General features: G+C 41.7%; 2 protein-coding genes and 1 long non-coding RNA gene across 5 annotated transcripts; 2 read left to right on the top strand and 1 right to left on the bottom strand.

The window, feature by feature from the left end:
* Window positions 1-296: 296 nt before the first annotated feature.
* On the bottom strand, window positions 297-2,372 carry LOC123257208. Of its 2 annotated transcripts, XR_006507215.1 has the most exons (3): window positions 1,725-2,362; window positions 672-1,667; window positions 297-525 (listed from the first exon to the last, which is right to left on the bottom strand). It is a non-coding gene; the product is annotated as an uncharacterized LOC123257208 (long non-coding RNA). The 2 variants fall into 2 exon arrangements; XR_006507214.1 differs by having other exon boundaries at window positions 297-1,667; window positions 1,725-2,372.
* Window positions 2,373-2,374: 2 nt separating this feature from the next.
* On the top strand, window positions 2,375-4,993 carry LOC6493888 (zinc finger protein ubi-d4). 2 transcript variants are annotated; one of them, XM_001961356.4, is made up of 3 exons: window positions 2,375-3,138; window positions 3,354-3,614; window positions 3,689-4,993. In XM_001961356.4, exons 1-3 carry the CDS (start codon window positions 2,694-2,696, stop codon window positions 4,483-4,485), a joined length of 1,503 nt encoding a protein of 500 aa, XP_001961392.2. In that variant the 5' UTR covers window positions 2,375-2,693; the 3' UTR covers window positions 4,486-4,993. The 2 variants fall into 2 exon arrangements, with proteins under 2 accessions (XP_001961392.2, XP_014762450.1); XM_014906964.3 differs by having other exon boundaries at window positions 2,377-3,138; window positions 3,354-3,620.
* Window positions 4,994-11,647: 6,654 nt separating this feature from the next.
* On the top strand, window positions 11,648-13,042 carry LOC123257210 (the record flags this gene model as incomplete). The annotated part of the gene is made up of 2 exons (XM_044715331.1): window positions 11,648-12,241; window positions 12,422-13,042. Coding segments are annotated over 2 exons (1,215 nt in total), but the record flags the coding sequence as incomplete, so codon positions are not given.
* Window positions 13,043-14,091: the final 1,049 nt, after the last annotated feature.

Below are 14,091 nucleotides of genomic sequence, written 5' to 3'. Positions count from 1 at the left end.
ACAATGAAATACATATACACCAACACAAAAATAAATGGGTATTAAATTTAAATAATAAATAATTATAAAAAATAGAAATAAATAATCAATAGCGCAAAACGGTTCTCTTCTAATATATTTCGAAATCTCTGTCGGATTTCCAACCACGATTGGCTATCTTCCAGGCTTCTTTCCTTCGTGGGTGGATTCCGGCCCCGAAAAAAAGGGGCAATTCTCCGGACTATGGCCAACCAGTCATACATAGAAAAAAGGAGCCTCCTAGCCTGCGGTCCGTTCTCGGTGGGTCATATCAACACTTTCAGCCGCCCTTCGCAATCACATTCAGTTCCGGCTTCAATCCTTAGCAAGGCGCAAAAAAAAAACCGCGGCGCCAAAATCAATAGGAAAAAAAAGGGGGGATCAAACGACCGTTAGGTTTCTTGATTTTTGAGACTTTTTTAAATCCCCCATAAAAAAAAAACGCCAGGCCTAGTTTTTTTTTTTACGGCCTGGCTTCTTCCCCTGGAGATGCGAGTCTGGTCGGTCCTGGAATGAAGAAGCCCATTAATTACGCCACAAAACATGAGAAAGTTCCTTTTTTTTTCTTGTCTTCCTCTTTTTTTTTATTTTATATGTCTACGACCGCACCGCTTGACCACTGCTTTTCAAATCACCTTCTCTGCCATCTTTACCTGGCATGGTCATTCGGATCGGACCGTTGTTCCAGACCCGATCCGAACCAGGTCATCAACCCTCTTATCCCAAAATTTCCCTGCTCGTAACTAGGTGGCAGCCCTGCGACCCTTTTCCTTCCCTAGGTGGCAACCCTGCGACCCTTTTCCTTCCCTAGGTGACAGCCCTGCTCCGATTGTTTACATCGGCCACAACAAAAAAAATAAATGTACTCACCAAAATTAAAAAAAAATGTTTTTTATCTAGTTCCTTTTTTCATTTTTGTTTGTGCTTTCCAATCACAATGAAAAATTTATATGCATAAAAATTGTATATTTTTATTATATTATATTTTTTATGAAATATTACATTTTATTATTACAAAATACTTAAAATGTTACACTTCGAATTTGGTCAGTTTGATTATTTGCATGTTTATTATTTTGATGTACTAAAGTAATTGTCTTTAAAATGTTAATAATCGTCGGGCAATGATCAAGGTTTTAATAAATGTCCGAATACAGATACAAAAGAAAGTGAAAAATGGAACTAAAAGTGAAATATAGAAGTGTCTTTAAACTCTCTTTTCTGAGACCTAGAGCTGGGGAAAATCGATTCTCGGTACATCGATTCTTTTCGATTTAAAAAAAAAAAAAACTACGATTAAATCGAAAAAAAAAAAAAACAATTTTTTTTTCAGTGAGATCAAATCTTATAAATTGTGAAAAATAAACTGAACTATGAACTTAAAAAGCTAAAAAACAAAAATAAGAACAAGAAAAAAAATAAATAAAAATAATGGTTTTAAAAATAAGCAAAGCATTTAAATTTCTTTTAGCCATTGGTTTTTGCTTGCAAAAATTAGCTTATCAACCGTTTTTGGTTTGAGAGGCGCGTTTTTCACTGACTATGCATCAGGCCCTACTGAATATGCGCTCGCACTCAGTTGAGCACTCAGGTATGCATAGGTAGTGCTGGGCACATCCTTTAAGGGTGTTCATTTCAGTGGCGTTAATCTGACAACAAATTAAATGTTATAACAATTTCTTCAAATTTAAAAAAAATGTGCAAACCTTCCAATAGTCCAGCGGATCGATTCCCTGAAATCCGAATGGATGCATCGGACTAAAAAAAAAGAATCAATGTAATCGATGTTGACATCGATTTTTCCCCAGCTCTACTGAGACCGGTTTTGTACATTTTGGGCTTTGAGCATATACATATGAACTGTTTACTAGCGTTGTTTTAATTTAAGCCAAAAATTCAAATCGACAAAATCAGTTTTTCAACTAAGAGAGTGAGTGAGGCAAATATGTAAAAAACTGTTTTTGACACGGTTTGTTCGCCACTGTGTACTCAAAATAAAAGGCCCTTTAGATCGTTTTACAGGTCCCTAGCAACGTCATCCTTTGACAGGGTCGTGAAAGATTTATGCAACGCTGCCAGCTTTTTGATAACTTTAATCAATAGGGGTTCACGATTAAATTTCAATCTTTATTTGGGGTTAATTCCGTTCAACAAATCAAGGTAGCGGCCGGTCAATATCAACTCCAAAATACAAGTGCCTAACTAACAGCTTGAGCTCTACCAAAGCTCCCAAAGTGCATGCGCTACAAATAATAACTAATTGTAACTGTCTAATTTTATGACCGTTGTACGTTCGCTTCAAAAAATTCGTCCACACTGAAACGAATAAACTGTGTTGCTCGTCAAACATGTTTTTCGTTGTAAGCTTGACTATCGTATAATTCCGTTTTGACATTTATATGCGTGACGCTAACTAGACTTACCTAAGGGTGGAAAATATGGAATACGGGGAAACTATTCAAAACGATATTTTATTTTTCCTCAAATCACATAGAAGTGTTTTAATTCCAGGTTCGCTTCTGTTTTTACAGAAATGATTGTTATAGGAATAATAATAACAAAAACTTTTAAACCGTGACATTTTGTTTTTATAAATGGTCTAAATTTGGAAAATATTTGTTGAGGAACAAATTGTTATTAGTTGCTTATTTTATACATATACCGTCGGCAACAATATGGCTTCCTCATCTGAGTTTGAGAAAACGATGGTTGTAAATATTGGAAATTTTGAAAAGATACAAAATTTTCTTAATGATAAAGAAAAATACAAGGAAATTTTAGAAAACAGCGAAAACTTCAATACCCGGTTATGTATTGAACGGCGACTTCGCATGCCTTTTCTGGACCCTCAAACTGGAGTAGCGCAAACACACTGTGCCCTTTTTATGAAAAAAAAACAGCGCATGCCAGGATTTCGCCATGGTCAGATATATACGTACCCGTCCTCGCGATGGCGAAAACCAAAACGCCAATATTTGCTTAACTCCAATCAGAGCTATCGAGCTTATCAGTATCGGGAGCCCCATCAACACATTCACCATCAACACCAGCATCACCACCACCATGCATCAGCACCTGTCGCTGTTGGCACTCGTGATGTCCATCAAATGGAAAGCGCAGGTAAACAATTTATTTTATACATTAAAGATGGTTACAACTAAGGTGGTTGTGATATTGCTTCAAATTGTTTTTATTCACATTCATACATACATGTATGTATGTCATGTTACAATGTACTTACAAAAGAATCAATAATTCATTTTAATTTTAAACGGAGCAATAACTTATTTACAATTTAATAATATGTATATGTTACATTAAATAATAATTTTCAGTGATCGTGGCTGCTGATGGAAATTCCATGGGAGCGTCCGGGGACAATGACAGTAAGGATTCTCATGCAAATGCGGAAAAAGAATGGTTCCATGACGAAATGGATGTATCACATTATCATCATGGTGATGATTATGAAGATGATTTCGATTCCGATAATGATTTTGACGAGTCCTACACCAGCAGGGGGAAACGCAAGCGAGGGACTCGGCCACGGCGGTCCAATTCACATGCTGAAAGTACACCAAAACGTGGTCGCAAAGGTGGTGGTAAATAAAAATAATTATCGCTCTTTTTAAATAAATGATTATTTCTGATAATTTTATTTTATGTTCAGGCAATCGTCGTAGAAATGCCATCGAAGGAGAATCCGATCGCAGACGTCGCGGATGTGGAAATGGTGCTAACACTTCTGCAGCTGCTGCAGCGGCAGCTGCTGCCGTAGCTCATGCTGCAAGCACTGCAGCAGCAGCAGCTGCCGCCACAGGTCTTTATGCAACGCATTCCAATTCTGCCTCACCTATTCCGCCAAACGATGAAACTTCCCAATCGGCACTAGTCATTCCAGCCTCATCATACGAAAAGGCGTCGAGCGATGCTGGGGCTTCAAATGACTCTATTCCATTAGCAACTATGGCTGGAATAACAGGTTTGAACTTAGCTGGATCAGCAAATGTTGCTTGCACCCCTCCTATGTATTCAACAAATAATAACGCTTCAACCACGGGTGCTAGCCCAAAAAAGGTCAAAACACGAATTGAGCGTGAAGTTGCTCAACCATCTCCCTATTGCGACTTTTGTCTTGGTGACCAACGTGAAAACAAAAAAACTAGTATGCCCGAAGAGCTCGTTTCATGCTCAGACTGTGGCCGCTCTGGTCATCCATCATGCCTTCAGTTTACAGCAAATATGATAATATCAGTCAAACGCTATCGATGGCAGTGTATTGAATGCAAATACTGTTCTATTTGTGGAACCTCAGACAATGATGACCAGTTACTTTTCTGCGATGATTGCGACAGAGGTTATCATATGTATTGTCTTTCGCCACCACTTATTACACCACCTGAAGGTTCGTGGAGTTGTAAATTATGCATAGACGAGTTCCATAAGAACAAATTTGAAAAAAATTAATAGTCATCATTATAACGTACCGTAAATTCTTGTTTTGGAAAGTGTTTTTAACTTAAAAATAATGAGCGCAATGAGCGAACTCTACTTGTGTAAAATAATTTTGTTTTTAAGTATTCCATGTAGCTACTAAGTAATGTGGCTATGAATTCTTATTCTCACAGCCTGGCTTATAAATTGTATCCGATTATAAGATACAGCGTAGTTGACCCATATTTAAGGTCACGATTATCATAGACATTATATCCTTTACCTATATGCTATCTAGGTATAGAGTTTGTATGAATCGTTACTTTTGCTTTTGCACACTTTTGGCAAATAACGCCTTCATGCAAGTAGGTATAAATTGAAGTCGAAGTGCAAAAATCTTTCAGAATTGCCTATTTTAAGATTATAATTAAAGCCTCATTGCAAAAAATTCCATATTTCGGTTTCAATACATTTCTGAAAATCGACCAATAACACCCGATACATTTTCTGCGATTGTATAAAAAAAGACTTAGCGATACCATTAAATAAAAAAAATACATGATAGCAATAAATAATACCGAAATAATAAAATAATTTATTTTCAGAAGCTCCTTTAGTTGATTAAGCCTTTTTTTTCGTGAAATCGAATCTTTAGCTTTGGTTACGAAGATAATCGAACTTTTGGTATTATTTATATAATATAAAGATTCCCAATAAAATATTTAAGATAATATAAAAATTCGAAGACTATCAAAAAAATATATTTTTTTTATTTATCCTCGTCGTTAATCTGACTGCCGTTTCCGGACGCGTTTCTTCGATTGCTCTCATCAGATTGCCTATATCTTTGATCTTTAATACAAGCTTCTTTCTTTCGCGACAAGCTAAAATACATTGAACTATACACTTCTTAAATACAATATTATTCTTCAATATTATTTCCGCCGCACTTTAAGAATATTTATATATATTATATGTTCCTGAGTTCTATTTTCTGGACGTTTAATTCGTTACATCGTTGTTACTCTGAAGCGGTTATTCGTCACTGCGTCCAGCATATCTCTTTTGTTACGTCTTCTCTGCGATGTGCCTAATCCGAACGTGCATTTCTACCATAGAGTTAGAGTTTTTAGATAGCTAAAATCTTTTTGCTCTCACTACAGTGGACAAATGTCCGTCATTAATGAGTTTAATTTGCATTGCTAAAAAATGCTAGTTTGGAAAATCCATTACTGGTGACTCTTACCAGCCCTGCTGTCTTTGAAATAACTGTTTACATATTAAATGTGCTTGTGGTGGACACAATGGACGGATAAGTGATCTTATCACATCAGAGATTGAGACTGAGATGCGGACCTTCATGTAGCAGACGAGAAATGGTTTGCTAGATGTCCGTAAGTAATTTTCTGCACTTAATGAGCAATTCCTTACACTTGAGACTCAATTTCTTGGTCTTAAGTTATTAAGTGAATCTCCAAGGAGAAAAATTCCCAACAACAACCTGCTGGCGGTCAATTTATTGGGTACACCTGCTTCTCATGCGATACATTCAGACACAATTTTAACGCCTTATACATCATCGCCTACTGATGTTCCTGTGGAAGTGATCCGTTCACCAATGGAATCGTCAAGGAGTCTTGGTCCTCCTACCCTCGAGAAACCTCAATCGTTGGAAAACCTGCAAGTTCCTGTTGTACCGGCTCCTAGGCTTCCTACTGGTGTGGCGCCTGAAATTAGATCTTCTGGGCTTTCTGGACTGGCTTTCATTTGTATTCCGCCTTATGCCGAATGCCACTGTGGATGATGTCAGGAGTACTCTCATAAACCATCTTAAGGTAGCACCTAATAAATTAACGGTTTTTAAGTTTAACTTTAAACATAAGCGTATTTAAAAACCTTAAAAATAGTAAGTCACTTATCAGATCTCTAGACCGAACTTTATTTAATATGATATTCTCAGGGCCTGTAATTCGGTCTTCACCATTATCGCTTCCTGAGGACTTACACTATAAGGCAGTCTCGTACTAAATGTTTCCGAAAAACGGATTATAATGCTCTTCGAAATCATTTGGCTGGAGTTGACTGGGAGTATCTTTCATCTTCCCAACTTTCATATTCCCAACGCGTTGGACAATGTTTTCCTGAAGTCTCATCGTCATCATCAACGAAACCGCCTTGATTTATTAAACACCTTTCTAGTCTTAAAAACTTAAGAAATCAAGAGCTTACAAAATGTTTCTTAAGTCTGGATCTTTTTTTCATCAGACAAACTTTCTTTACTTTCCAACCAGTTTATCTCTCTTAATAATCAAATTTATAAACGTTACATCGCGATTTGTAAGGTAAACTTCCGAAATGATCCGAGCTGCTTCTATTTTTCAATGTAAAACGTAAATCCAGTTTTTTCCTCCCTCCCTAACTTATAAAAATATGTCCGATTTGCTGCATTTTTTCAATCAACCTATTCGTCCGATTCATATGATTTAAATTCTACATACCCTTATAAATTTCCGAAAATAAACAATGTTTACTTGTCCAAATGTCATTATCTTGATGTTTCTAATGCCATGGATTTTCAACATCAAGATTTAACATTAATTTCAACCATGGATATCTCATTTTCTGCTGGTCCTGATAATCTCCCGAGCTGTATTCTCAGGTATTGCTCCGATATCCTATGATATCTTCTTACTACCCTATTACTACTACTTTCATTTCACATCACAAGTTATAAACGTTACATGTCCGATTTGCTGCATTTTTTCAATAATTTTCTGCTGGTCCTGATAATCTCCCGAGCTGTATTCTCAGGTATTGCTCCGATATCCTATGATATCTTCTTACCCTATTCTATTACTACTACTTTCATTTCACATCACAAGTTATAAACATTACATGTCCGATTTGCTGCATTTTTTCAAACAACCTATTCGTCCGATTCATATGATTTAAATTCTACATACCCGTATAAAATTCCGAAAATAAACAATATTTACTTGTCCAAATGTCATTATCCGCAAGGCGGTCACTTAGGACCTCTTCTATTTATCCTTTTTGTTATCGACCTACCTAGTGTTGTAAGCTATGCTACTACACTTATGTATGCTAATGATGTCAAGCTCTGTTTTTCTTTCTCTGACCACTTCCTTCATAGACAACTGAAATTTGACCTTGTCTTCTTGTGGTGCTGTAACAATCTCCTTTCACTAAACTGCTAAAAGAGCAGGGTTATGATGTTTAATCGTAGCTTGCCTCATGTCATCTCGTATTCACTTGAGAATTAATGTTGGCACCTAGTGCCACGACCTACTACCCTATATTCACACTTAGTAATCTGATATAATCAATGGTCATCAGCATTTCGCAAATCACAATAATCAGACCCACTAACCTATTAGCATACCTAGTAATAATTAACAATAAGCATGAAACAATATCCAACCCAATAACATAGCACTAGTAGACGGCCGCACAACGCTCTATTTAAAATGTTTTGGCTTTATACAAAGTGATATAGGGATAGATGCGACTGCGAGGGGGTGAAGACCGAATTAGAATACAAACTCGGGAGCGCGGCTCAACGCTTGATGCTGCGGAGCGATCGAGAGAGCCCGGGAGAGAGCGAGGCATCTGCATGACGGCAGATGCAGGTGGCCGATCGAATGCACGAGAGCGGGCGATGCGAACATAAGTATAAAAGAAAGTGACGTCACGAACTCAATAAATTATTGCCGGCCAAACTTCTTTCCGGCGGCTGCTTGACAAATGGTCTTGAAGTTCTTTTCGACCACAAGCTGTCGTTTAATGAACTTATTTCTGTAACAGTCAATAAAGCCAGATGAGTATTTGCTTTTACAAATCGCTGGTCAAAAGAGTTTGATGATTCCTTCACCACTAAAACACTGTATGTCTCTTTAATTCGACTGATCCTTGAATACTGTACATGCGTTTGGAGTCCGTAGTACATGGTTCATCATAGAAGTATTGAATCTGTGAAAAAGCAGTTTCTTTTATTTAATTTTAAAATATTTAAACTGGGACTCACATCGTCGCCTTCCACCATATCGTTGTCGGCTAAAATTATTAGACCTACCACCATTGCAGGTGGTTTGTACTTGTGCTCGGGTCATGCTCCTCTATAGGATCATTTTTGGTCGAGTTGATTCAAAATTTTTACTGGAAAAAATACTATTTTCAGTTTCCAACAGGTTAACCAAGTCCTACCGACCCCTTTAGTTACCAATTTCCTTTTCGTATTATTTATAAAAATTATAACCTATTGTCGCATTTATTGTCCGTCTGTCTGTTTCTACGCAAACTTGTCGCTCTGTTTGAAATTCAGTTGAAACTTTGCACACATCCTTCTTTTATTTGCAGGCAGTGTATAAGTCGGAACGGCTATATCCCATGGCTGCCATATAACGGATTGATCGCAAATACCATAACTTTGGTGTTTTTTAAGTAAGAGGGTTGGGACTTTACACACATTATATTTGGCCATATCTTATGTACAAAATTTCATAAGGATCGGCCTTCTTTATCCAATAGCTGTCGTAGACCGATCGGAATTGGCATAACTTTGGTGTTTTTTAAGTTAGAAAGATGGGACTTAACAGACTTATTATACCCTTGCAGAGGGTATTATAATTTTGGTCAAAAGTGTGCAACGCAGTGAAGGAGACATCTTCGACCCTATAAAGTATATATATTCTTGATCAGGATCACCTCCTGAGTCGATATGAGCATGTCCGTCTGTCCATCTGTCTGTTTCTACGCAAACTAGTCTCTCAGTTTTAGAGCTATCGAGTTGAAACTTTGCACACATCTTTCTTTCCTTTGCAGGCAGTATATAAGTCGGAACGGCCGGGATCGGTCGACTATATCCTATAGCTGCCATATAACTGATTGATCGGAAATGCCATAACTTGGTGTTTTTTAAGTTAGAAAGATGGGATTTGGTACAGATTCTATTTTGGGAAAAACAATCAGATCTGCCAATTTTCATAAGGATCGGCCGACTTTAAACGATCCGCTATATATCTAATAAAATTAGATGGGTGGCGCCACCTAGCGGACTGCGACTGAACTGCAAGGGTATATCAACTTCGGCTCCGCCCGAAGTTACCTTTCCTTTCTTGTTTTTTTTTAATTTTGTACAAGTCGTTTGCTTGGCTCATATATCTTTTTTTCAAACATTTATTGTCAAGTTTGTATATTTATAAAAGCAATTGGCACACAGTATGACAACAATTATTAATAGCAGAATATTTAAAAATTCCAAATCAATGTTATTTGGACTCAATGTCCAATGTTATTGTTACTCAACTTTATTTATTACGTTAGTAGTGGAATCCACTGACTTAACGTCTACTATAGCCATTATTGTTGTTGTAAAATTATGATTATAGTTATAGTTATATAGATGGGCCGTCAGCCAACGGGTACTACGGTGGGAGAAACGCATGAGTTCATGTGCCGTATCTGTGTACACCTCTGGTAGTGCTACTATACTCTTCACGTGAGGGCGGCTGGTAACAGGTCCCGGTAAGGTCATGTCACTGCCGAGGACGCTGGCGAATCGTAGCCGGGCGGGGAGAAGAACACTTCCTTCCTCAAATCACCCCAATCCAAGGTGGAACAGCATATGCCGAGGGATGCATGTCCGGGGGGGTGCACGGACGTTAATATGCGGACTCTGGGGGACCGGCCGACCCCTCAGTTTCAATCAGGCTTATCATGATAAGCGGGCTATGTCATGATGGACGAACCCCTCCCCGGCTACTCGTGGGTCCAAACATGAATTCTAGAAACAACACAAACAAAAATAGTGGAGAACGGAACTCCCCAAGAAAGTCCGTAAATGGGATCATGGATCCGTCAATCTCCAAGGCAGATAAAGGCCAAAGAGATGCTGGGATGGCGAAGCTCCCCACTGAGGGGCAACGTCCGGAGGCGAGCTGCGCCGGTGTAGGGGGAGATGCCAAGGCACCGACCCCCAAAACGGGGCCCACTATGGGAACACCGAACTGTGTGGGGGGCAAGACCTCAGGGTCGAGCTCCCCTCGCACCGGCGGCATCCCTAAGGAAGGCCCCGGTCCGGCGACTGCTGGCCCCTTGCAGCGGAAGGGCTCCTACAAGGATAGGAGGAGAGCGGCCTTCATTCTCATGAGGGCAGACCCATCGGCGGAATCCAACCCCGACCAGGCTGAGATCATAAAGTGGGCGAGGGAAATCCTGCCTAACTTTCAGCCAGCAAAAGCGGGTGTGAGACTGGATCCGAAGAAGCCGACAGAAGTAGGCGACTCTGCCAAGGATAAAGCACAAAGTGCGAAGAGGCAGAGGTCGACGGACGGTGGAGCGCCCCTAGCAAAGAAAAAAAAGGTGCAGACGCAACAGAGTAACAGATCCTTCGCAGAGGTTACTAAGGGCAGGACCATCATTGGGGTCGTTGACAACGGCTCCAAAGATGGCCTGATTCCCAAGAAGCTTTGGCAGAGGGTGGTGAACGAGCTGCATGGGCGCTTCATGGAGGAGATGCTCAAGAACGGAGGACCTCCACCGAACTGCGAAGACGCAGGGTGGTACCAAGATAGCATCAAGGTGATAGCGTGCCAAGATGCGAGGTCTGTAAGCCTCTACAAGCGCATGATTGCGTCGCTTGGAGAGGTTTACCCAGGAGCCAGTCTGGAGGCGGTGGACTGGGACAAGATCCACCGCCAGCAAACCGAGGGCCCGCGTATGCCTGACAGAGAAGCCGGCGGACCCTGCTACCATACTGGCCATGCTAAAAATGTGCAATCCCACACTCCCTACGGCGGACTGGAGAGTCGCCAAGGTGGAGGAAGCAGTGGGACTAAGAAGGCAGGTCGTCCTCACTCTAAATGAGGAGACTGCTAGGATCCTGGAGGATGCTGGTAGCCGTATTAAGTACGGGTTCGAGCACGTAGCAGTGAGGATCTACAAGTCGGATGCGAAGAGTAAGCCAGGAGGCATCTTGGAGACTTGGAGACAGACGCAAAAGAGCTAGACTTGGGGGAACCGACCGAAGAGGTCCGCCCAGAAGGAATGTCAGACGTGGAGGAGGACATTCTGGAAGGGTACACCTCAGAGGAGAGTGACCTGGCAAGGGCCCTTGGGGGCGTCGGCATGGAGGAGGACTCACTGCTAGGCTCCGACACCGAGGCTGAGCATTCTCGCAAAAAAGAGCCTTAACATTTTCTTGCTACCAAATTTCAGCAATGAAGATCATGTAGCCGCATCGATAGAAGGCCAAGGCGGCCATCTAAGAATATGCTCCGCATATATGGGTCATGACCAAACAAGACCCCCACCGCACTCGCTACTTAGGCGGCTAGTGGAAGACAGCGAGAGGAGAAAAATCGACCTACTAATAGGATGCGATGCCAACGCTCATCATAGTCAGTGGGGAAGCACGGACACAAATGAGAGTGGTGAGTCAATCTTCGATTTTATCCTCAGCTCTAAGCTTCTAGTGGGTAACAGAGGTTCAGAACCCACCTTCGTCGTCAAGAACAGGAGAGAGGTTCTTGACATAACACTATTCTCGAACTCCCTGGCTGATGCAATCACCAGATGGAGAGTCCTAGACAAACACTCCTTTTCAGATCACCGCTACATTGAGGTAGTCGTAAATTTTGTAAACGTCACCAAGCAAGCAGTTCGAAACCCTAGGAAGGCAAACTGGGAGCTCTATAAAAAGATACTCGAGAGATCCCTAGGTGAACCACCTTCAGAGACTATCGAGTCCTACGAGGGCCTTAACGCCATGGTAGGGAAGCTTACTGCGACGAGCGCAAAAGCATACCATAGGGCCTGCCCCAAGAAAAGATTAGGTAGCAGCAGATCGAAGAAGCCTCCATGGTGGACCTCGTCGCTAGCCCCCTTTAAGAAAAATGCACGTAGGGCCTTTAACCACGCGCACCGTACCAACACAGACGACGCGTGGGAGGCCTATAAAGCTGAACTCAGGCGGTATAACAAAGAATTGCGTAAGGCAAAGAGGGTTGCCTGGGCCAATTTCTGCCCCAATATCCAGGAGACATCAGAGGCCGCCCGCCTAAGAAAGATTCTCTCTACTACAGCCCCCATCGTAGGCTATATTAAGAACACGGATGGGCAGTGGACAACCTCAAGCCAGGAATCCCTGGAGACCCATGTTAATGCACACTTCCCGGGTTGCTCATCGGAAGAAACAACCCAGGTGATGCATAGCCAGGGCCATCAGGGCCTACTCAACTACCTACTTAGTGACAGAAATCTTAAGTGGGCAATAGAAAGCTTTAAACCCTTCAAATCTCCGGGCCCACACGGTATTATACCGGCTCAGTTATCCAGGGCCGGTATTAACCTAAGGAAATGGATCAAGAAAATCTTCAGTACAGTCTTCACTACTGGTATGGTACCAAAGGCATGGCTGTGCACGAAGGTTGTATTCATACCCAAGGCGGGCAAACCATCCCACTGCACCCCTAAGGACTACAGACCTATAAGTCTTTCATCCTTCCTCCTTAAGACTATGGAAAGACTCCTGAGTCTCCATCTCCAACTAACCATTAACCCAAGGGACATCTCATGCTCTCAGCATGCTTACAAAAGGGGCCGATCAACAGAAACAGCCCTGCACGAAATCACTATGATCGCTGAGCGAGCGATCAACTTTAAGGAATACGCACTTGTTGCTTTCCTAGACATAGAAGGGGCCTTCAACAACATCTTGCCGTGCTCAATCATTGATGCACTGACGGGACTTGGAATAGACGACCGATCAATTGACCTAATACGGCAGATCCTGGTCAACAGGAGTGTCGACGCTACTCTTGGAGGTTCGACTATTCGAAGATACGTCAAGAGGGGCACCCCGCAAGGAGGTGTACTCTCACCACTACTCTGGAACGTGGCGGTTAATAGCCTACTACGATCCTTGGAGGGTGGCGGCTGTAAGATCATTGCGTACGCGGACGATGTTGCTATCGCCTTCGTAGGGAAATACCCGCAAACGCTATGCGACCTAATGACAGGGAAGCTCAAAGTTCAGTCGGCCTGGGCGCAAAGGAACGGGCTGGGAGTCAATCCGTCCAAGACAGAGCTCGTGCTGTTCACCAGGAAGTACAAGATACCAAATCTAAGGCTTCCGAAACTTCTAGGGGAATCACTAGTTCTTAGCGATAGTGCGAAGTACCTAGGCATCATTCTAGACAGGAAACTGGACTGGAAGCTAAACACCGCAGATAGGACTAAGAAAGCGGCAATAGCACTCTATACCTGCCGCAAAGCGGTAGGCCTGAAATGGGGAATGTCCCCCAAGATAGTCAGATGGTTATACACAGCGATCATCAGACCAATCTTATTCTATGGAGTTGTGGTCTGGTGGCCTGCCCTGGACAACTCCTTATGCAGGGACAGGTTCAGGAAGTCGCAGCGCATGGCGGAAGTCTGTATAACAGGCAGTCTACGCACTACGCCTAGCGACGCCCTAGATATCATCCTTGACCTACTACCAGTAGAACTGATGGGGGTAAAGATAGCCACACTGGCGGCAATAAGACTGCGAGAGGCGAATCTATGGAGCAGGAATAGTTTTGGTCATACCAGACTGAACCTACATTACTTCATGCCTGA

Source organism: Drosophila ananassae, chromosome 3L (assembly GCF_017639315.1).
Source record: "Drosophila ananassae strain 14024-0371.13 chromosome 3L, ASM1763931v2, whole genome shotgun sequence".
Lineage (NCBI taxonomy): Eukaryota > Metazoa > Arthropoda > Insecta > Diptera > Drosophilidae > Drosophila > Drosophila ananassae.
This window is presented reverse-complemented; position numbering and strand designations above follow the sequence as displayed.